At 50.2% G+C, this 21380-nt stretch overlaps 1 protein-coding gene and 1 non-coding gene across 3 annotated transcripts in view; one reads left to right on the forward strand and one right to left on the reverse strand.

The window, feature by feature from the left end:
* Positions 1-21374, forward strand: part of SYN3 (synapsin III) — a 409605-nt gene extending 388231 nt beyond the window's left edge. The window contains exons 9-14 of one of the 2 annotated variants that reach the window (XM_039877852.1): positions 2199-2273; positions 6506-6608; positions 10854-10988; positions 11877-11964; positions 17021-17312; positions 20566-21374. In XM_039877852.1, coding sequence (XP_039733786.1) covers positions 2199-2273; positions 6506-6608; positions 10854-10988; positions 11877-11964; positions 17021-17312; positions 20566-20698 — 826 coding nt within the window. In that variant the 3' untranslated portion in view covers positions 20699-21374. The remainder of the gene's footprint in view (positions 1-2198; positions 2274-6505; positions 6609-10853; positions 10989-11876; positions 11965-17020; positions 17313-20565) is intronic. The other variant, XM_039877853.1, reaches the window with a different exon arrangement.
* Positions 16740-16858, reverse strand: LOC120615232 (5S ribosomal RNA). Its single transcript, XR_005656211.1, has one exon. It is a non-coding gene; the product is annotated as a 5S ribosomal RNA (ribosomal RNA).
* Positions 21375-21380: the final 6 nt, after the last annotated feature.

Here is a 21380-nt window from a genome sequence, read left to right on the forward strand (position 1 = left end):
CGTGCCACATGATTCATCTATAACTTCCCACTCCAACAGGGGAAAACCTGGCTCTCACCATCCACCATCCTTTTACTGACTTGTTCATTCCCAGTACACGTGCTCAGTTGCAAAACCGTTAACCCATAGCCCTACGAGAAACACTACCAGCTTGAGTAGTCATACAGTCTCCACTCATTTCCAAGGTTACTTAGGTCGGCTCCTTCACCCCAACCCCCTCCTTCTTCATTGAGGGGGGTCAGTGTCATACATTTGCAATATAGACAGAATCTTTTGTCACAGTCTACATTCCATCCTACATGGCAGCAGCTGGATCACATTTGAGCCAGCTCACTGTTTTCCCCAAGCCTGTGACGGGCTCTGCCATGGACAGTCATAGCTAAAAGCATGGAGTTTCTCAGATATGGTTTGGTGGCTTCTGCCGCTAAGTGGGAATGATAACGATAATAATGTCCATGTCATTAAATTCTGTGAGGCTGAAACAAGCCAGTGCTCGCAAAGCCCTTAGACCCATGTCTCACACATAGAAAGCACTCATTAAATATCAACTCTCACTCTCATTATCTTCCTGGAAGGAGAGCAACCTGGCTGTGTCCCTTCCACTCCTGGCGTTTGAATGCCTTCTTTTCTTGTCTCCACTTACCAGAAAATAAGAGCAGCACCCATTATACTATGAGATCTATGGGAATATTGCCTTTAATCTACACACTACCGTTTAAGGATGGTACTTTCATTATTCCCACTTTACCAACGAGAAAATAAAGTCTCGAAGTTGTTGTCCATGGTTATACAGCTAGAAAATGCTAGGACCAAGATTCGAACCCACATCTGCCTGATTCAAGGCAGTTTTACCTTCTCTTACCACTGTATAGATCCCATTAAAGCAAACCCTACTCATCTCAATCGCTACCTTCTGGGTCAAATTAAGAGATTCTGGTTTCTTCTTCGTTTCCCCCAGCGCTCTTCACTCATTTTGCATATTGATAACCCTACCATACCTATACTCTGGTTTTAGGCTAGTCTACCCTCCTGGGTAGTGAGCAGCCTGAGTAGGGGGCATCTCTGCACACCTAGATTATTTTCCAGGACACAGGGTAGCCCAGTGAGTGTTTACCAAATTGAATTGAGTTGAGTTGAGCTGAACCGAATGAAACTAAACTGACGTAAAGTTCATCAAGGTCGCTGCACCCCTTAGTAATTATGACTGCTATCGGCCGCCATCTAGTCTCAGCATCTGCCATCCTCAGATACATTTTATTTTATTTTTTTTAGAAGGATATATTTTTGTAGCAATTCCTCTCCCCAGTTCACCCTTTAATCCAACCACATGCCTTCTCTTGGCCATAAAACAAATCGCTTTACCTCTGCCACTTTGCTGAGCCTAAATTTGCTATCGGAGGTGAATTGTCTGGATTTTTCCCCCGCATACACACAGTCGCTTACCCACCTACTGCATGCTAGGTCCCACTAGACATCAGGGGATCATTCATACATGTCTCCTGCCCTCAGAGAAAACAGGACACTAAAGCAGTCATTACAGGTGAGATGAGCACCGCTAGGCATTGGTATAGGGTGTAGTCTAGGGGGCCCCACTCTTACCGGGGAACGTGGGCTGCCAAGAAGTCATGTTGCAGATGAAAGCTGAAGGATGAGTAAGACTTAGCGAGGCAAAGATGGAGACAAAGACTGGCTCAGGCAAAGGGAAGATGTGTGGAGGCCTCGATGTAGGAAAGAGCCATGGGCATCAGAACACCTACAGGGGGTCAGCTGATGCTGGAGCAGAAAAATCAAGGAAACTGAAGGCTTTCCTGCTCTTCACCATGGGAAAGTAATCACTCCTCCTCATGAATCACTTTCCCTACATTTTGGGGCTCTCAAAAAATTCCAGAATCACCAGGGGTTATACTGCCCTAGTTCTTCTTCTCAAAAACAGAGGCCAAGGTTTGGAGGATTTCATCCAATGATATAGACGTTTTTAGATTTCAAAGGTGGCTTTGAAAAAGATACATAAAATCCAAGAAATAAGGGCAATCAACATGAAAAATAAAGCTGAGGACGGGATGTGTACCTAGGAATGCATGTCATAATCTGAGCCAGATATTTGAATCAGAGCCTCCTAACAGCCAAAGTGAAGAAGGAAAGCAGATCAGTGACAGCTATCCCTAATGCCCTCACTGTGTTATTTGTTCTGATACCAGGAGAACCTCCATCTCTGGAAACTGGAAGGCTAACACAGGCTCTGCCATGCTGGAGCAAGTGGCCATGACAGAGAGGTAAGAGACAAAGGAGGTGCTTATGAAGAGGCAGCAGCCATGGTGGAAGATGGGTGAGGTCTACAACAAAAAGCCTCACCACCCACAGGTCACCCTCCTAGGCATGGCCCCTCGATTGCCCATATCGAGCTGCAGAGCAGGTATTAGAACCTCATTTTATAGAAAGTTCAGAAAGGGAATGTGACTTGTCCAGGGTCATGGAGCTGGTCAGTGACAGAGCAGAGGATAAAATCCTGATGTCTTGACTCCAAGTCCAGGAGTCTTTCCAGTCCTTGTCAGTCTCTCCCTGCTCTGACCACGTCATGGAAGTGTCCTTATTGGGGCACAAGGGCTATGGGAGTGTCCGCTCCTCTCTCAGACTTATTTCCATCCCATTGTGAGGACAGGTTTCCTGTGAATCATTAAGGTGGCAGCTGTGCACTCTGGCTGAAGGTCCCTCAGGTCTTCTTTAAACATTCTGTGAGCCACCCTCACCTAAAGAAGGCCCAGTCACCTGCTCTCAGGGCCGACAGCACACACACACTCTTTCCTGCATGCCCAGTGACATACACGTGCAAGCATGCAAAGGTACTGGGCAGAGCATGGGCTTTGGGGTCAGAGAGATCCGTCCAGTGAACATGAATTGGGTGCCTATTGCATTCCATGTTGTACTGACCACTAAAGAGACCAAAATTAAAAGATCCAACCCTTCTTTTTCAAAATTCTCTATCAGTTGCAAGTGTCGCAATGCAAATCTGATTGTTTTGGGCCAATGGAGGGAATTGATTGGCTAGTGGCAATGAAAACTCCAGAAGACTCGAGGGCTCACTCTACCCACTTCAGTTCAGCTTTCTTCTATATTGGCTCCGGTCCAGCCAGATCGCTCATATGGTGGCCCATAGTGGCTCCAGGCTTTCATCCTGACAGTGTCGAGTCCAGCAGAGAGAAAACTTCTTTTTTCCAACCATTTCAACCAAAGCCTGGACACTTGAGCCTTATTCACTGATTGGCCTAGCTCAGGTCACATAACTATCCCTGAACCAATGGCTGTGGCTCAGAAAGCTGCAACTCTGTGATTGGACAGACCTATGTCATGTCTGCCCCTGGAGATTGGAGCAGGACCACCCGCTACAGCAAGAGTGACTGAGGGAGACTTAGGGAGAGATGTAACGCCATGGAAGGAAACAAATGTTATGCAGACTAAAATTATAGTCATCCACTCCCAGCTCCCCAGCTAACAAAGGAGACAGAGTGTAGTGATGTTAGGGTGGAGGTGATGTTAGGGTGGTGGGAGCACAGAGAAGGGGCACCCAACACAGACCAGGGAGGGGCGAGATCAGGGAAGGCTCCCTAAGAGAGGCAGTGCCAGAATCACATACAAACGAGTAGGAGTTCGGAGGCATTCCTTTATTACTTTGTTAGTTATTTGTTCAACACCAACTGGGAGCCAGTTATTGAGCTAGGCCCTGGAGAAATGGTGGCCAGCAAGACGGCCATGGTCTCGGCCCTCATCGAACTTCCGTTCAGGGGCTGTAAGCTGAGAAAGCAGCATGAACAACAGTGAGTGGTCCTGCCCCACCTAAGCTGTGTTACCAAGGGTAAGTTAACCGACCTTTCTGAACTTCTCCAGCTGTAAATTGGAGGTAATAATACCCAGCTCTAGGTGCTGATTGAGAGTGATGTTCAATACCTAACCCAGGACTGGCCCGTGGCAGGGAGGGGCGTTGCAGACGGGGTTTCCCTCCCTTCCCCTCAACTCCAGGTGGCAGCTGCTGCCTTCAATCTGGGAACCCACCTGTGCTAACTAGTCTTGGGCAGGTGTGCTCATTACCTGCCACAAGTGAATCATCTGATCTGGGGCAAGCTTATCCTTCTCCCAGTGGGCATTCATGGGATCGTCACGGCCCTTTTCTCCCTGGCCTTTCCAGAATGTGAATCCAGCCTTCCTCAATGCCTCAAGAGTTGCTCATAAATGTCCGTAGCCGGCCACCACGTCACTGACTCTGCTCAGTTCCAGACCACATGGGCCATCCTTGCAGGAGCTTACCATGGCAGTGGGTCTGCTCTGGCCTGGAATTTACTTTCTGTTGTGCAAAGTCATGGGACAGAGCTCCCCAGTCCCATCTCCACAGGCGGAACATCCCTGGGACCCATAAACAGGCCCCAACCCCTCCCTCCACCTGGCTCAATTGTGTTCCAGGAAGCCTGACTCCCAGGCAAAACCAGAGACATGGTTTGGTCAGTGCAAGTCCTACCCGGCCGGAGGGGAATGTGGACCCCACGTTCTCCGGTCTCTTCCACACTGCTCCACCCACGAAGTTCTTTCCTTGGCCCTGAGGGGATTGGGGTGCTCTATGCCCCCTGAGGTGCACCCAGTAGGTGACCTGGAATTTTGTCATTGAAAACAACCTCTAGAAACTGGTTGCCTCTGGGCCTACGTACAGACTTCCATCTTCCATTGAGAAGAAACTTGATTATGAGTGTGTCTCAGGGCACGGGTCTCTCTAAGCTGGAGGTGCCCCGCCAGTCAGCCTCTGGTGCCAAATACGAGGTCCCAGATCAGAGAGTCCAAAGTTTGTCCCCCAATGTGGCTGCATGTGCGACTCACATGAGAAGCTTTAAGAACGTGTGGAGATTATCCTCACATCTGGCTGTTTTTGTGTGTGTTTATTTGCTTAACTCTCCTGGTGCTTCTGATGCACAACCAGAATCAGACCAAGGCCGTCCCCTTTCTCAGATAAGGAAACCGAGGCTGCGGGAGGGACCGGCTCACCCACAATTATTGAGAAAATTAATAGCGAGAATCCAGGTTGCTGGTCTTTCACGCCCATGGAGAACAGACTGTGATGTGCTCTGACTGAGAGGAAGGTGGCTTGCTCCGACTACGGAATCAAACAGCATCCAGGTTTGGAAGCCGGCACAGTCCATCATTAACCTCTCCGAGCCTCAGTCTCCTCATCGGTAAAATGAATTCAACCTTCCTGACGGAGTCGTGGCGTTAGAACAAGGACTCAGCCACCCCCGACACACACATGCACAGAACGCCTGGCACATAGCAGAAGCTTAACAGGCATAAGTTTTCGTCCTCTCTTGAGTTCTGTGACCTCCCATGCTGCTGCTAGAGCTGAATGAAAGAATTGAACTAGGAGCCAGGAGAGCTGGGTAATCAATCCTGGCTCTATTACCGTCTTGCTGTGTGATCCGGCCAAGCTTCTCTCCCTCTCTGGGCCTCGATGAGCATGGGCACATAAGATGAGTTGGTTCTAAAAACACTTGGGCCATGATTTCTTCTCACTCCAGGCCTTGTGGCTCAGAGACACAAATAGATCTCAGAGCAGGCATGCCCCGTGTGACCCTGGAGAGTGGGGAGAGAAGCAAGGAACAGTGACACAAAGTCCCCTGTGACTCTCAAATCCAGCCACCACAGGGGAGGCCAAGTGCAAGCCTGGGGAGACTTCTCACATACAACCGTCCCCTTGTTGCTGGGGCAGAGTCTAGCGTGGAGATCTCTTCCCTGCAAAGTAAACTGGCCTCACAGCCATCGAGTGGCTGGAAAGAGAACAAAGCAGCAGGTCCAGAGGGCCAGGCCCCGGCCTGGGGAACAGCCCCACAGGCTCCCCTGCCTGCCCACCCCAGGCTCAAGGGAGAATGCGCCCTTTGTCCCCCTCCGGCTCTCATCTAGCCCAGTCGCTGGGGCTGGAAGGGCAGCCGGGAGGGATTTCTGGAGCCCTAGAGCCGCTTTCCCAAGGGAAAAGGGCTGCAGAGGCAGCTGGGGTCCAGGACAGCTCTGGATGGGGGCAGGGCCAGCTTCCTTCCCGCTACTGCGGAGCCAGCAAGGTGGGGCTCTGGGGTAGGGCCGGGGATCCCTCCCCACTCTTACCTTCCACCTTCCTCTCTCCTGCCTGCCTGGCTCCCTTCCCTCTCCCTCTCCCTCTCTGTCTCACTGCCCATCTATGTCTCTGCCTTTTTTCACTTTTTTACACTCCGTCCTTCCCACTGCCTCTCTGTCTCTCTGTGTCTCTGTCTCTTTCTGTCCCTCCGTCTTTCCTGCCACATCTCTGTCTCCTATTACATCTTACCCTCTCTCTCCATCTCTGAATGGGTTCCTGTGTGTCACTGTCTCTCTTCGCTGCCTGTTTTTCTGTGCGTTTCCCTGTGTCTCTCCATCTTTATGTCTCCACCTCTGTCTCCTCCTGCTCCCCCTTCTCTACTGTGTCCCCTCTACACTCACGTCTGTCTATCCATCCCTGCAGGTACAGGCTGTGGGTGGACAGCTGCTCAGAAATGTTCGGCGGCCTGGACATCTGCGCCGTCAAGGCCGTCCACAGCAAGGACGGCAGAGATTACATCATCGAGGTGAGGGATGAGGCAGAGGTCCTCCTGGCTGGGTCCAACGGAAGGAACCCAAATGTGGTCTCCCGCATGATCGGCTGTGTCCTGACCCGTGGTGGGCAGCTCCCAGGGGCTTCTCGCCCACCGCCCTCATGCACCTCCCCACCCCCACTCTCAGCTGTATCTAAGGCCTTGTGTCCAGGGGTTCTGAGCTGGGCCTTGAAAGCTCCAGGCACGAGGTTTAACAGTTTTCCCTAACCCAAAGGCCCATGGGTGGGGCAAGGCCATCAGCAACATCCTGTCCCATTGGGCCTCTCAAATTTTCTGTGTCCAACTGTGTAAAGTCACCATGCAGAGCTTCCATCGTCTGTTCACCCAACAAACATGTCCTTCCGGGCTCCCATGGGCTAGGCATGGGTGCGGCTCTGGGGACACAAAACAGAGGTGGGATGTGCAGCCTGGCAGGGAAAAGGATGATAAACAAGCAATCGCAGGGCCCTGAAGGTTAGCGAAGGAGACACGGTCATGCAGGGGTGTGAATGGAAGGACAGATGTGGGGTCAGTAATTGTAAGAGAGAGGTTCAAGCGGGGTGAAGGTCCTAGAAGCCGCCCCACAGCCCTCCTGCAGCCCCCGTCTCTCACGGGGCCACGACCCCCTGCCATCCTCCAGGACCATCACCTACTTGTCCCTGTAGTCCTGTGCCCTCCGCCACCGCCACCAACTTCCTGTCCATGCTCCTCCGGATCCCACAATCCCCCGCTCTCCTCCCTGACTCCTCTCTGTCTCTCCCGGCCCCGCACCCTCCTCTCCCCTCTCTTCAACGCCCCCTTCCAGGTCCCCCCCACATCACAGCTCATGACTCTCCACTGCTTTCCCCTCAAAATGCCCCTCTGGCCTCGGAGTTCTCCTTTCTCCCCAGTTTCACCCGGGCTCACACACACCCCCCTCCCAAGAGCCGCTTCTGGTGCTCGCCACACGGCAGCCGCGGGCAGCGCTGACACTGGGCCAGGACACTGGGCCAGGTCGCGGGAGGGAGAGCCCTGCGGCTGCCCCTTCCTGGGGAAGCACATGGCCGGTGACCTCCGGAGCCAGCTCCTCTCCTGTCCCTGGGACTCGGAGCGGGGAGCCGGCTCAGAGGCAGTCACACCCGCGCCCAGGGAGCGGCCGCCCTTGGAAGCGAAGGGGAGCGAGTCCCGATGGACGGTGGACGCAGCCCCCCCACCCAGAAGCCCCCACGGAGGAGCTGCCTCTGCACTCGTGGGTTCGGTACCCCCTCTGGGGACCGGGCCTCCTCACGGGCAGGAGTGAGTGGCTTTTCCTCTGGCAGCCACCACACCTGAAATCCCCCCCTGTGGCCCTTCCCGAAGGAGATGTTGAAAGGGCCTCGAGCAGAACGACCACCCTGCACGCCTGCGTCCCAGCCGGGGCCAGGCTCTTCCCTGGCGGAATGAGCCCCACCTTCCTGAGGCGCCCTGGGATCTTCAGACCAAGGGCAGGCCGAGGGCCCTCCAGCCTGGGGCGCTGCATCTCTTGAAACCCCTCCCGGCCCTCCTGCCTCTGCATCTCCTCACAGGACCACCAGACACGAACTCGGGTTTGGCACACACGCACTCATTCATTCATTCATTCCTTCGCCACGAGCCCCGACCCTGGGCGCCAGCCCCTGGGCCAGGTGATGGGGCTGTAAACACGGTAGCAGAGACCCTGCCTTCTAGAGCTCCCATGTAGAGAAGTGATCGATCGCAATCAACAGAGGAGGGACTCTCCCCTCCCCTCCGTCTTGTGAGCTTAGCCCCTTCTCCCTGCTTAGCGCCCTCTCTGCCCTCTCTGAGCCTTCCTGCCTCTCTGAGTCTCCATGACTTTCACTCCTAGGAAACAAAAATCTGTGCTCGTGGGCCCAGGCTCCCTGCCTCCAGACACTCAGAATGGTCAGGGATGAAAGATTTCATGTTAAAAAAAAAAAAAAAAAAGCTTAGAGTTTGGACTTCAAAAAACAAAAAAAAAAACAACTCAAAAACGTTCCAGAGGAGAAAAAAAAAAGATGACTTTTTCAGATGGTATTTTTCTCTCAGAAACATTGAGGAGTTGTTTTCCTTGCTTTTGGGTTTAGGGTGGAGTCGAGGGAGATGAGGAACTTGCTACCAGGAAGATAAAAGGTATTTTTTTCCCAGTCTGGAAAAAAAAGCAGAAGAGATCCAAAAATACCGATCTCTTCAGCCACCTCTGTGGTGAGAACATAAAATGTGTGTGACATGTTTTGTGAAGATCCTCAAAGAGAAATATTCAGGGGACAGACCCTTGAACTTGTCCTTCATGACCTGTCCGGAGAATGACATTGCTCACTGGAAAAAATGTTTCCCCTGGGGAGACCAGAGTGTCCACTTCCTTTGGCCGTGTCCACCATGGGGATTCCAAAATGCCTGACCTCAGGTTCCTTGTGGTGGCTGTTTTCCACTGCACAGAATGTAGGAAACAGAACCCAGAACAGAGAGAGGTGGGCAGGGTCAGGGGGAGAAGGGACGGGCCTGTGTACATTTAGACGAGCTCCACAGTCACCACCCAGCTCAGCCCACGTTGACCGAGAAACTGTCCACGTGACAGGTACTGGGATCTGGGATGGCAAGGGCCCAGGCCCAAACCACGGGGAGCTCAGTCTGAGGGCAGTTTCCAGGGCTGTGCTAGAGTCATCATTCACATCCCTGAGTTCGTCTTTCAGCTTCCCAACCACAGTGGGTGCTTTAGATTCCAAGACCCTTAAAAGTCCCAGCTGGAAGGGTCTTCACAGCTGCCCAAGCCCCTCAGCTTACAGGTGAGAAAAACAGTGAGCCCACAGAGGAAAGGTGACCTGCCCAACATCACACAGCAAGCCCCCAGAAGAACCTAGTCTTGGAACCCAGGTTTCTTGTCCCTGCTTCTTACCCAGAGAGCTGTTTCGGTGCTTGGTGAGAAGTAGAAAGACCATGGTTTGCTGGCCATGTGTCCTTGAACTTGCCACTTCTTTGACCTTCAGTTGCCTCATCATTGAGATGAAGATAATAGTGGTACCTGCCTCAAAAAGCTCTTCTGAGATTTGTGTGAGATCATCCACACCTAGCGCTGAGAACAGTGCCCGCCTGGCACGTAGTAGGTGCTCAATAAAAATAGCACCCGTGCGCATCCCTATCATTAAGAACAGGACTTATCGCAAGGGCGTTTCACTCCCCATTCAACAGGTGATTTCCAAGGACACAGTGGTTTAACGGGACGCGGGCCCGTCCTGGGGGCCTCGTAGTCTGGTTGGGGAGGCGCGAGCACACAGGAGATGACAGCGCTGTGGGCTAAGCCCTCCAGCGGGACGGCCGAAGCCAAGGCAGTGGGAGTACAGACAAAGGTGGCTTATCAGAGCTCGCTCAGTCAGAGAGGGCTTCCCAGAGGAAGGCCGGGTGTGTGTTTGCGGATAGGTGAGTTAGCCCGGTAAAGAGGGAGCTGAGGGAACGGCGTACATAGGACCTGGATGGGAGGAAGAACCTGGGGGAGCCCCGAGCTTGGGGAAGGAGAGACGAGACGGTGGGTGAGTAGGGCCGGCCAGGAGTGAAGGGGGAGGGGGAGAACCTGGATGCTTGGCCTATGGGACCTTAGGCAAGTCCCTTCCCACCTCTGGGCCTCGGTTCCCTGGCTGCAAAAAGAGCAGGTGGGTAAACACGACCTGTCACGTGCGTACTTTGCCCCTTTGAGGAACAGCCTGCTCCCCGGGGAACGAGTTTCGCGGCCAGGCCAGCGTGTGTTCTGCCAGAGCCCTGGGAGCGGGCTTTTCCTGTCCCTCTTCTCTCTGAACCCCGCCAACATCTGTGTCTTTTTTTTCTTTTTTTTGTCACAATCGAACCCCCACCTCATTGCTTCCGGCTTTTTGGAAAGCCTTGCCCTTGGGCCAAAGTTCAGGAAGCCAGCCCCGACCTTGGGCAGGGGCCAAGGGGGGAAAAGAGGGGGCGGAGAACAGCTCCCCAAAAAAACAGCTGAAAAGGCCAGCAAAGGCTGCTTGGCCCTCTGTCGCATTTCTGTAGTCCGGCGAGTGTAGACTGCATTGAGCTGAATCCAGGGAGTTGACTTAGACTGAACTGCGGGGAGCTGGTTATCTCGGGAGGGGTCATTCCCAGCTGGAGGCGCGGGGCTGGGTGTTTGCACGGAGAACATCGCCATCTAGTGGTCACTTCTGGTCTGAGCGCTGAGCCTGCTCTCCTGCCGGGCTACCTAGGCAAGGGCGTCCCTCAGGCGGTCTTTCTCTCCCGCAGGTGATGGACAGCTCGATGCCCCTGATCGGAGAGCATGTGGAAGAGGACAAACAGCTGATGGCCGACCTCGTTGTCTCCAAAATGAGCCAATTCCTGATGCCGGGGGGCACAGTACCCTCACCCCTAAGGCCTTGGGTAAGGTCCTCAAGAACAAAGGAGATTTTGTAGCCATAAGAAATGTCAGGCTGGGAATGGGGGGGGGAATGGGGAAGCCCTAGGTCCAAAGGAGATATCCCCAGAATGGCACCACCCTAGGGAGTAAAGAATGAGGTATGGACGGAGACGGGGCATCAGGGAGAGCTTCTCCACCCTGCTCCTGACACGGTGTCTGGGAAGCTCGGGAGGAAGGGGCCCTTCCTCCCTTCACCATCCTGGGGAGAAAAGCCTTGTCTCAAATGGGCCCCTGGTGTCTGTGGACAGAGCTTATTAATGTCAGAAGTCAGTTGTCCCTCTGTGCCCTCCACCCTGGACCTTAGCAGGGAACGGAGTGTGTGTGTGTGTGTGTGTGTCCGTGTGTGTGTGCTTGCCATGTACACACATGCCCTTTGTGCAATCCCAGGGCACCAGTCAACAGAGACTGTTGTGTCTCTCATTTCCTCGCCCCCCGACTTTGACAAGCTCCCACACGGCTCCTCCCCCCACAGCCCTCACCATGGATTGCCAGATCATTCTCCAGAGAATTTGCTAGCTCCCCAGCTTTCTAGTAAAGCAGGTGTCAAAACCTGCTCCCCCTTTTGCCCACGAGAACTTGAGTCTATGATAATTGACGTCGGAGTAATGGTTGTACTTGGAGGGGCTGCTGGCTGGGAGGGGGCACGGGGTGGCCCTCTCCAAAGCAAAGATTCTGTCCCAATCTGAGTGGTCACACCCATGTGTGTGCATACGCTGTGTACTTCAGAATTGCGCTCTTCATGTAAGTTTTACCTCAATAATGAAAAGATCTTTGTAAATCCTGCTCTCCCACCCAGGAAGTAAATGGCCGTCGTGACCACAACAGGCTTCTTTTCTCTTCTCCTGCTCTAGGCTCCACAAGCTAAACCAGCAAAATCCCCCGGGCCAGCCCAGCTGGGGCCTCCGCTGGGACAGCCCCAGCCACGCCCACCCACACAAGGTAGGACCTGCGACAAACCCAGAGAAGTCACCCAGCAAAGATGTCAAAATGCACTGAGGGATCCATGTGTGATTTGCAGAAGGCACTCTGGAAAAATCCATCTTAATGCTTTATCCACAGAATATGTGCCCTTGCTTTATATGCAGAATAAATAAGACTGCAAGGTTTGCCGCCCTCTTAAAGTCAAGGAAGAAAGACTGAAAGTAAATTTATTAAGTGCCTATACGTGCCAGGCACTGTGTTAGAGACTTTGCCATCCGTGTGCTCATTCTCAGCCTCCCACGCACTCTGCAAGGAAAACATTGATGTTTCTTTTTTACCGAAGCGGATGCTGAGGCTTTGTCCAAGGAAGCAGGACAAGAAAATGGCAGGTTTACAAGTCTGGCCTTTCAGACCTTCTAGAAAGTGTTCGTTTGCTAGCCACTGGTGGTGCCTGATTATAGATTTATGAGCCAACTGGCTAAAGGGAAAAAAAAGAAAAGAAAAGAAAACAGAACTTTACATATTAACTTGTTGGTTGAAATTGTTCCTCAAAAGATGTTCCAGCATTACTATTTAAATGACACCATTTCTTAGGGAATGGAAAAACTATTGACGACAAGATGAAAAGAAATCATGGCAATAACTAATTTTCTCTCAGAAGGTCCGCTGCTCGGGTGTCCTCACACACCGTCCCGTGTCCCGTGTCCTCTCTCGCGGTCAGGGTCTTCCAGGCACAGTCACAGCTCTAGTGCCAGCTTGGAGCTTCAGAGCAGTTTTGCATCAAGGAGCCGGGCCAGGCATTTTCACAGCAGCCGTTTAAGGATTAGCTTTAAAACCTATCAGAGAGAAAGCATCACTATCACGTCATGGCCCCCTGAGTCACTATTATTAAAGTTAACAGGTTCATCGCTTCTAGAGAAAATCAGCCTTGGGCATGAAAAGGCTTCCTCTTCCACAGGTCTTAGACGAGATGCCCCATTCATCTTTTTTGTCTACGCTTCTCTTCTTGCGAAAGCAGAAAGCAGTTAAGAAAAGGGAAACTGCATAATTTATATAACGGTGTACGAACGAACACTGGGATTCTTCAACAGATAAACGCGTGTTGAATCTATTTCCATGTCCCAGTACTTTGCAGTCTTGGGCGAGTTATATCACTCTTCTGAGCCTCGGTTTCCCCAATGAAAAAGGAGGAAATCACAGCCCCCCTGTTTAGATATGGGGGCCTGTGCATGCGACAATGCAAGTGAGGTGCCCAGCACAGAGGCGCTTAGAAAGCGTTAGCTCCTACTACTAATAGCTGACTATTAATAACACTTATATAACTTTTACTATTTAAAATTTCCTGCTAACAACTTATTTCTTAATAACAATTGTAATCGACACGTTGTTCTTAATGATCGTCATTGACAATCTTTATAACTCGCGCGGCCCCACTGCCCTCTTGCCTGGCGATAAATGTTCAAAAATGACTTATTCGTCACCCTGCCAGGCTCCTGGCTGTGCCTCTGCCCTACCTTCTCCTTCCCACTCTGCCCAGGACTCACTCTTTAAAACACATTTGAACAGAGCACTTTTAAAACAGAGAGCTACTGTATTCTGGTTTCCTCTCTGGAACAGAGTAGAGACATGCTTGATAAAGAGATATTATTTTAAGGGACATGAGGCTAAACACACTTTTAGTGAGTTGAAGAACAATCCATTTAAAACCAGTTAAGATAATTAAAGAAAATGCTCGTCGAATTAACATTCGGATTAAAAATAACAAGGCTAATTTAAAAACAATGCTTTCATTGAGTTCTCAAAATAACGAGATCACATTATTAACTTGTTTTTGAACTCACTGTTTATTTTCAACTCAGTAAAAGTGAAGTTTTATTTTAATAAGCCTCATCATTTTTAGCACCCATCTTGTGCTTAGGCAAATACTCTCTCTATATAAGTTAATGTTTTTTGTATGTGCTCAAATAAAAAGTACTACGCCGTTTGCTTTGCCAAGAAGCTGAAAGAAATAACGAGAGTGTCTCTTGATGAATCCCAGGTGTACAGCAGGGACTCAATGAATGAGCGAGTGTCCAGATTTTCCAAGATTTTATCGGGGGAGGGTGGGGAGAAGAGACTTAAGATAAAAGTAGAAAACAGATGTTTTCTTTGACCTGCAATGGAAACCAACATTTTAAAATCTAGATTTGCAGCTTCTAGAGTTGCAGCTTCTCTTGATAGAGCCTGAGCTCTAGAAGCAATGGGCGTGAATTCCTCCAGAGTAACTGTCCCCTGAGGTTTAGTCACAGCTGCTCCCTGGAGAGAGCGAGGACTCGCCCATCACCCTCAGGTCCTCCTCCTCCCTGTTGTCACTGCCACAGAGACGCAGCCGTCAATTGCTATCTTCATGCTGCATCTCTTTAGAGAAATAGGCCTCTGAACTATGTTTTTATCTCAAATGGGAAATATTTTTTAAAGCCATGGGATTTTTCTGACACTCGCCTGCTTTATTTATGTAAGTACTTGCCTGGCCTTCTAGGGGTTTGTTTTGAGATAAATGAATCCTCCAATCTACTATGATGCACAGCCACGAAAGAGGTAAAGAATGAATCAAAGCCATGTGCAATCAGCTGCTAGATGGGGCTGCCATTCGGTCCAACTCAGAAAGTGTGGCAGGCCCGTGAAAACGATCTAAGTGGGAGGGACGTTTGATGGCTGGTCCAGCGACTTCATTCTACAAACAAGGGCCCAGAAGCCCAGAGAGAAGTGACTCACCCACAGTCACCTAATGAGTTAATGGCAAGGCTTGAGTCAGGACCTGGGGCTCTTGGTGCCAGTGTGGTGTCAGGGCCACCAGACATGATGAGGTCATGCCGTCTGCAGAAGTGACCATCTGAGGTGATGTCTAAGGGGGAGGTTGGCTGAAATCTAGTCCTCAATCCCCTGGTACCTCACTCAGAGCCACCTCCACTGAAGGCAAGCACCTTTTCTTAATTCACATAAAGATGCGAGGACTCAGGCCAGCCCTGTGTGGTACAGTAAAAAAGAAAGAGGAAAGAAGGAAGGAAAGAAGGAAGGAAGGAAGAAAGGAAGGAGGGAGGGAGGGAGAGAGGGAGGGAGGAAGGGAGGGAGGTAAGAAAGAAAGACAGGACTTTTGAGTCAAAAAGCTCTAGGTTTGAGTCTTGGCTTTTCCCAATATTGAGCAAATCACAAAGTACCTGGGACTCAGTTTCTTTGTAAAAACAGAGCTATTGATGATGCCTGACGCACAGAGGTGTTGTGAGGATGCCCAGCCCAAGGTGGACACGACTAGTGTTATGTCGTATCAGTATCGGTAGAGACTGGTGGAGCTTGAATGAGTGGAAGCCACATGGTGAAAGGGCTACAGAGATAGGCTGAGGCCCCTTCTAACCCTCAGCCTCCTAACCTCTCTAAAGTGGTCTCTACAACGCATGGCGAGAATACCACGGGGCATTACCCACTGTCCCCAGAGCAGGTGGATCCTAGGGAGAAGGGACCATCAGGCAGCTAGCCAATCTGCACCCCAGATTTGAGGGTGAGGAGGGTGCATCTTGCTTGTTTGGGGCCTTGGAATTCCACTCGAAGTCACTTCTGGATGGCTAAGACATCCCAAGCTTATGATGCCCCTTTGCTTGCAGGTGACTATATGCTCTGTCCAGTGACAGGGGGAAGCCAAGATCCTCTGTGAGCTAGTGGCCACTCCTTCTAGTTCTGACACTTAATCAGGCTGGCTTCCACCTCAGCAGGATGAGAAGAATGGTGTCTTCCCTACCAGCCTCTGTCTGGGTCAAACGATATATTGCTTTCGAAAGTTCTTAGAAAAGATGAGAGAGCGATTCATAAGTTAAGGTTAATTCTTTGCATTGTTTCAAAAGTAATACATGTTTATTGTGGAAAACATTGGTGTGCCAAGGAAGAGAATTAGCGTGCTTCATAATCCCACTTCTTTTGTAATCATCACTCTGTGACTCAAGACTCAAAGCATGGTGAGCACATGCCACACTTTGCCTCACCTGGAACCTGTTAGAAACGCGGAATCACAGACCCTGCCTGTGTTAGTCAGCTCGGGCTGCCATGACCGGATACCGTGGCCGAGTGCTCAACAGCAGACGTCTACCTCTCACAGTTCTGGAGGCTGGAAGTCCAAGATCAAGATGCCAACGGGGTTGAAACTTCTCTCAGGCCACCTTCCCACCGTGTCCTCACACGGCCTTTCCTCTGTGCGTGCATGCCCGTGGCGTCTCTCTCTCTCTCTCTTCTAAGGACACCTGGCACACTGGGTCTAGGGCCCCACCCTTAAGACCTCGTTTAACAATAATTAGCTGCTTTAGGGCCCTGTATCCAAAAATAGCCACACTGAGGGTTAGGACTTCAAGATATAAATTTGGGAGGAACATGATTCCGTTCCTAACACCACCCTGAACCTACTGTGTCAGACCCTCTGCTTCAACAAGACGCCCCCTTGACTTGTATGCTCATAAAAGTCTGGGACACACCGGTTTTAGTGTATAACCTTCTAGCCTTTCCTTTTTACATAGCTTTATATATGCCAAAATGCAAAACCTGTATGGTACTATTTTATAAGCTGCTCGATTCTGTTCAGCATATTTATTTAGCATAAATCTACAATATCCCATTTTATTTAATATTATTCTGCCACACACATGATGACCACAGCATATTCTATCATATGGATGGTTTTTGTTTTTTTTTTAAGGCGAGGCAACCCTTGGTTGACCTCACAGATTGCAAGGACCTTGTCAGTTTACAATCCCTTATTATTTTAGTTTTTGCGCCTACAGCACTTGGTCTTCCTAGGTGGTCTCCCATCTAAGTACTAACCAGGCCCAACCCTGCTTAGTTTCCGAGATCAGACGGGGTCGGGCTTGTTCAGGGTGGCATGGCCGTAGACTGGATGTTTCTTGATGTTCCTAATTATTTAGGCATTTATATTGCTTTCAATTCTTTACTGTTATAAAAAAAAAACACTGTAGTGAAAATCCTTGAAGCAACATTTGTGCAGCCATATTTAACCCAAGAAAAACTTGAATGTAATAATTTTTTCGCCCTGTAGGGGGCCCTCGCCAAGCTCAGTCTTCTCAGCCTCCGAGATCTGGAAGCCCCTCCCAACAGAGGCTCTCCCCACAAGGCCAGCAGCCCGTGAGCCCCCAGTCGGGATCCCCACAGCAGCAGAGATCACCAGGCTCTCCACAGCTGACCCGGGCAGCCAGTGGCAGCTCTCCAAACCAGGCTTCCAAGCCAGGCGCCACCCTCACCTCACAGCCCCGGCCCCCGGTGCAAGGCCGCAGCCCCTCTCAACAGGGTGAAGAGCCCAAGAAGCCAGCACCACCCCACCCCCATCTCAAGTAAGTGCTTTGGGACTGGGAAGGGTATGGGTGGAGTTGGGGTGTGGGCAGAGCTGGGCTGACTTGGGGTCAGAGACTCAGAGAAGGAAGACCCACCGAGGCCTCACCCAGACTTTAAATGGGTGGAAGGAGGCCTGGAGGATGGAACTTGGGGTGGTGCGTAGGGCCCAGCAAGGCTAGAGTGTAGATTGGGCCCCACCATGATCCCCTAGATGTACATGCATCAGTTATCTCTCACTGCGTAACAAACTACCCCCAAACTTAGTGGCTTAAGGAAACAACCGCTTTTATTGTTCATAATCTCTCAGTTCAGCAATTTGTTCTGAGTTCAGCTCAGCTGGGAGGTGCTTCTGCAGGTGTCTCCTGTAGAGTCACCAGATAAAATACAGGATGTCCCGTTAGATTTGAATTTCAGATAAATAATGAATAATTTTCAGTATAACTATGTCCTCTCGTATTGCATGGGGTATACTTATACTTTAAAAAGTATTTGTTTTTCATCTGAAATTCAGATTGATCTGAGTGCCCTGTATTTTTATTTACTGTATCTAGCAACCCTAATCTCCCGGGATCACTCATAATGCTACAGTCATCTGGCAGCTTAACTAGGGCTGGGCGATTCTAGAAGGCCTCACAGACACATCTGGTTGTCGGTTCTGGCTGTCAGCTGGGTCTCTCTCCTTCCATGGGCCTCATTGTCCAGTGGGCTGGGCGCAGCTTCCTCACATGGTAGAATCATATCGCAAAAGGGCCAAAGTAGAAGCCACAAGTCCTGCTGAGGCCCAGCCTTAGAAGCCTCACAATGTCATGTCATTCTATCGTGTGCTTTTGATCAAAGCAAGTCGCAGAGCCACGCCCAGACTCAAGAGGTGGGGAAATAGACTCTTGATGGGAGGGCCTACAATGCCACATTGCAAAAGGACAGACGACAGGGACAGGAAGAATTGTTGCCATCATTTTTGTAAACAATCTACCACAAGATACATATGTGCATCTTCTTTCCTCTCAAGTCCATCTCTTAGTTTAAGGTCAGAAAGAGAGATCCCGAAGGAGTTTTCTTTGGAAAGCATCTCCCTTCCTTAAACCATAAACACTAACATCGATCATCAATTTTCACACTAGCATCTACTGTCTCCTTAGTATGTGGCAAGCACTTTACCTAGTTGGTTGTTTGCTTGTTTTTTTAATTCTCACAAGCTTAGGAGTTAATAACTATTATTATCCCCACTTTAAAGATGAGGATAATCTTAAACAGGAGAAAGATTAAATAACTTGCCAAAATTTCCACTGTTATTAAGTAGACGAGCTAAGATTGAACATAGGACATTTAGTCCATGGGTCATGCTAACCATAACTTTTTAAATAGGCAATATATTCACATGGCACAAAGATCTGAAGGTATCGACTATGTCGAAACTATGCATCGAAAAACCTGACTCACACGTCATTCCCATCCAATGCTTTCCTGCCCTCTGCTCCCCAGGAGTAACCACTTTTGTTAGTTCCTTGTGTTTCTCCAGTGTTTTCTTATGCAAATAAAAATATATGCTCTCATTCCCTCCCTCCATGCACTTTTTTACACAAACGATGGCATTCGCTATCCACACCAGTCTGCTCCTTGATTTTTACATTTAACAATAAATCCTGGAGCTCTTCCACGCAATTCATTAAAATGTTCTCCTTTTCACAGCTGTATGGTATTCCACTGTATAGTTGTCCTATAGTTTACCTAACCAACCCACCATAAATAGAAACTTGGTTTGCTCTTACCAAAAAGGCTACAGCGAATAACCTTGAGCACATGCTATTTCTTATGTGTGCAGGATCAGCTGCAGAGAAAATACCTGAAGTGGTACTCTTGGGTCAAAGGATAAATGTACTTTTGGTTTGATAGATATCAGCAAGTAGACCCCCCAGGCAGTGTGGCTCAATGGTCAGCAGCACAGTCTCTAGAGTCAGACTGCCTGGGTTCAAATTCCAGCTCTATCACTTAAAAGCTGCATGACCTCAGAAAAGTTACTTAACCTCTCTGTTGAAGTTAACACAACTTTTACTTCCTCACCTGCAAAATGAGGACAATATTACTTACCCCTCAGGGTTATTATAAGGATTAAATGAGTGTATGCACAGTTAGTGTTTCTCTGCTGGCACAGTACAGCACATCTGTGACAACCTCTCACCATGTGAAAAGAGGCAGCCCAGCTAATCACAGGACAAGCCAGGGCTTTGGTACTTAAACCAAGTTTGGACTCTGACCTTACAGTAATCTAGCTAGAAACAGTTAAATCTCCCAGGCTGTTGCGCTAATGTATTTTTTGGTTCAACTCAAGTCAGCAGATATTTATCAAATGCTTACTCTGCCCCTAGTCCTGAATAAGGCCCTGTGCGAAATAAGCAAGGGGTAAAAGATAGTCTCCATTTTGAAGAGGATTTTGATCTTTTATAGTGATGACAAGACTGTGTGCGGATCTCTCAAACTGTGTCATATTTATATCATCTCTTCCTATGTCTGTCACCTCCACTAGACTGTGGGTCTCTTAAGGGCAGGGCCTGAATTCTATTCATCTCTACACCTCTGCCATCTAGTACTGAGCTAGCACGAAGGTTCAAACACTGTGGTTCAAACAGCAGGTACCGTGAGGATTCCAAAATGGGCTGGAATCAGCAATAAGGGCTTCAGAGAGGAGGTGGGAATTGAATCCCAGAGTGACAGAGCCAGAAAAAAGCCTGAGGGCCGGCCAGACAGACACTCCCCACACCTATGAGGTAAAGGAGGCCCTTAGCACCAAATTACTTGCCCGAGGCCAGAGGGGTCACAGGCCTCCTGATTCCCGTGTGCTGGTGAATATAGGAGGAGCAGCCACACCTGATGTTGACACAGCACTTCACAGTTTACAAAGTGGGTTTGGACACATAGGCAGGAAAGTTGTCAAGTTACTCTAGCAAGGCCTGCCAGCTGAGCAGCCTGGTTTAGTGGGGAAAAATGCGCGCCTTGGGTGCCCCGCCGTTACTTGCAATGAGCGAGCCCCAGTTTCTGTACCTGAAAAAGGAAGGAACCAGTAACCACCCTGCCAGTTAAATAATGCGTGTGATTCACCCAGGATCCTGTAAGCGTTGGAATGTCTGGTTTCTGGCCTTCACCATCTTGCGATGACCGGGCTCACCCACCTGGCCTCTAGGCAAGCACCCCGCGCCTCATTTCCCTGAGATCCAGGTCTCGTCACCCGCCAAGTCCCCTGCCTTTCTGTTTCAGCAAATCCCAGTCCCTGACGAACAGCCTCAGCACGTCCGACACGTCCCAGCGCGGGGCCCCAAGTGAGGATGAGGCCAAGGCCGAAACCATCCGCAACCTGAGGAAGTCCTTCGCCAGCCTGTTCTCCGACTAGCCCTGTGCCGCAGGGAGGAGGGCCACGCTCTGCGGGCCCCTCGCCATCCTGCCTCATCGTCCTTCTCGGCCTTGTTCCTGATGGGAACAGAATGGAGGGCCTGAGAATACACCTTCTAAATGCCTTTGACCCTGAACTGAGTATCTATACATGTCCCCACTTTCCTTCACCATGACATTCCAGCATCATCCGACTGAGCAGTGGACCTTTGAGAGCCTCCAGGTTCCTCCAAATGGGCCTTGACGACAGGTGTCACGTCATCCTGCCCACCCAGATGCTTGCTTCCCTGCCTCGGATAACCAAGTGAGATGTCCGTGTGTGGCTAGTTTTCACATCTCTTGTTAGTGTCTTGCTTGCCTTTGGGAGAAGGCCCCTCTAGGCCTCACCCCACCCCCATCAAATGCAGACACTGCTGTCGGACCTCAGCAATATAGGAGGCAATAATCTTATGACAGTGTTTTGCAAATAAAAGGAGAGAAGCCCAGCCAGGTGAAGTCGTCACCTGCCCACGCTAATTCCATCCAGGCTCAAGAGACCTCCCCTCAGACCAGGCAGGCAAAGGCCCCATCACGCCCGGCCACCGGTGGGATCTTGAGGCCAAAGGAAAGAAACCAGATCCTGTGTGACAAGAGGGGCCTTTCAGAACACAACAGAAAGAGAGGGAGAAGGAAGGAAGAAAAGA

Source organism: Pteropus medius, unplaced genomic scaffold, assembly GCF_902729225.1.
Source record: "Pteropus medius unplaced genomic scaffold, Ma_sr-lr_union100, whole genome shotgun sequence".
Lineage (NCBI taxonomy): Eukaryota > Metazoa > Chordata > Mammalia > Chiroptera > Pteropodidae > Pteropus > Pteropus medius.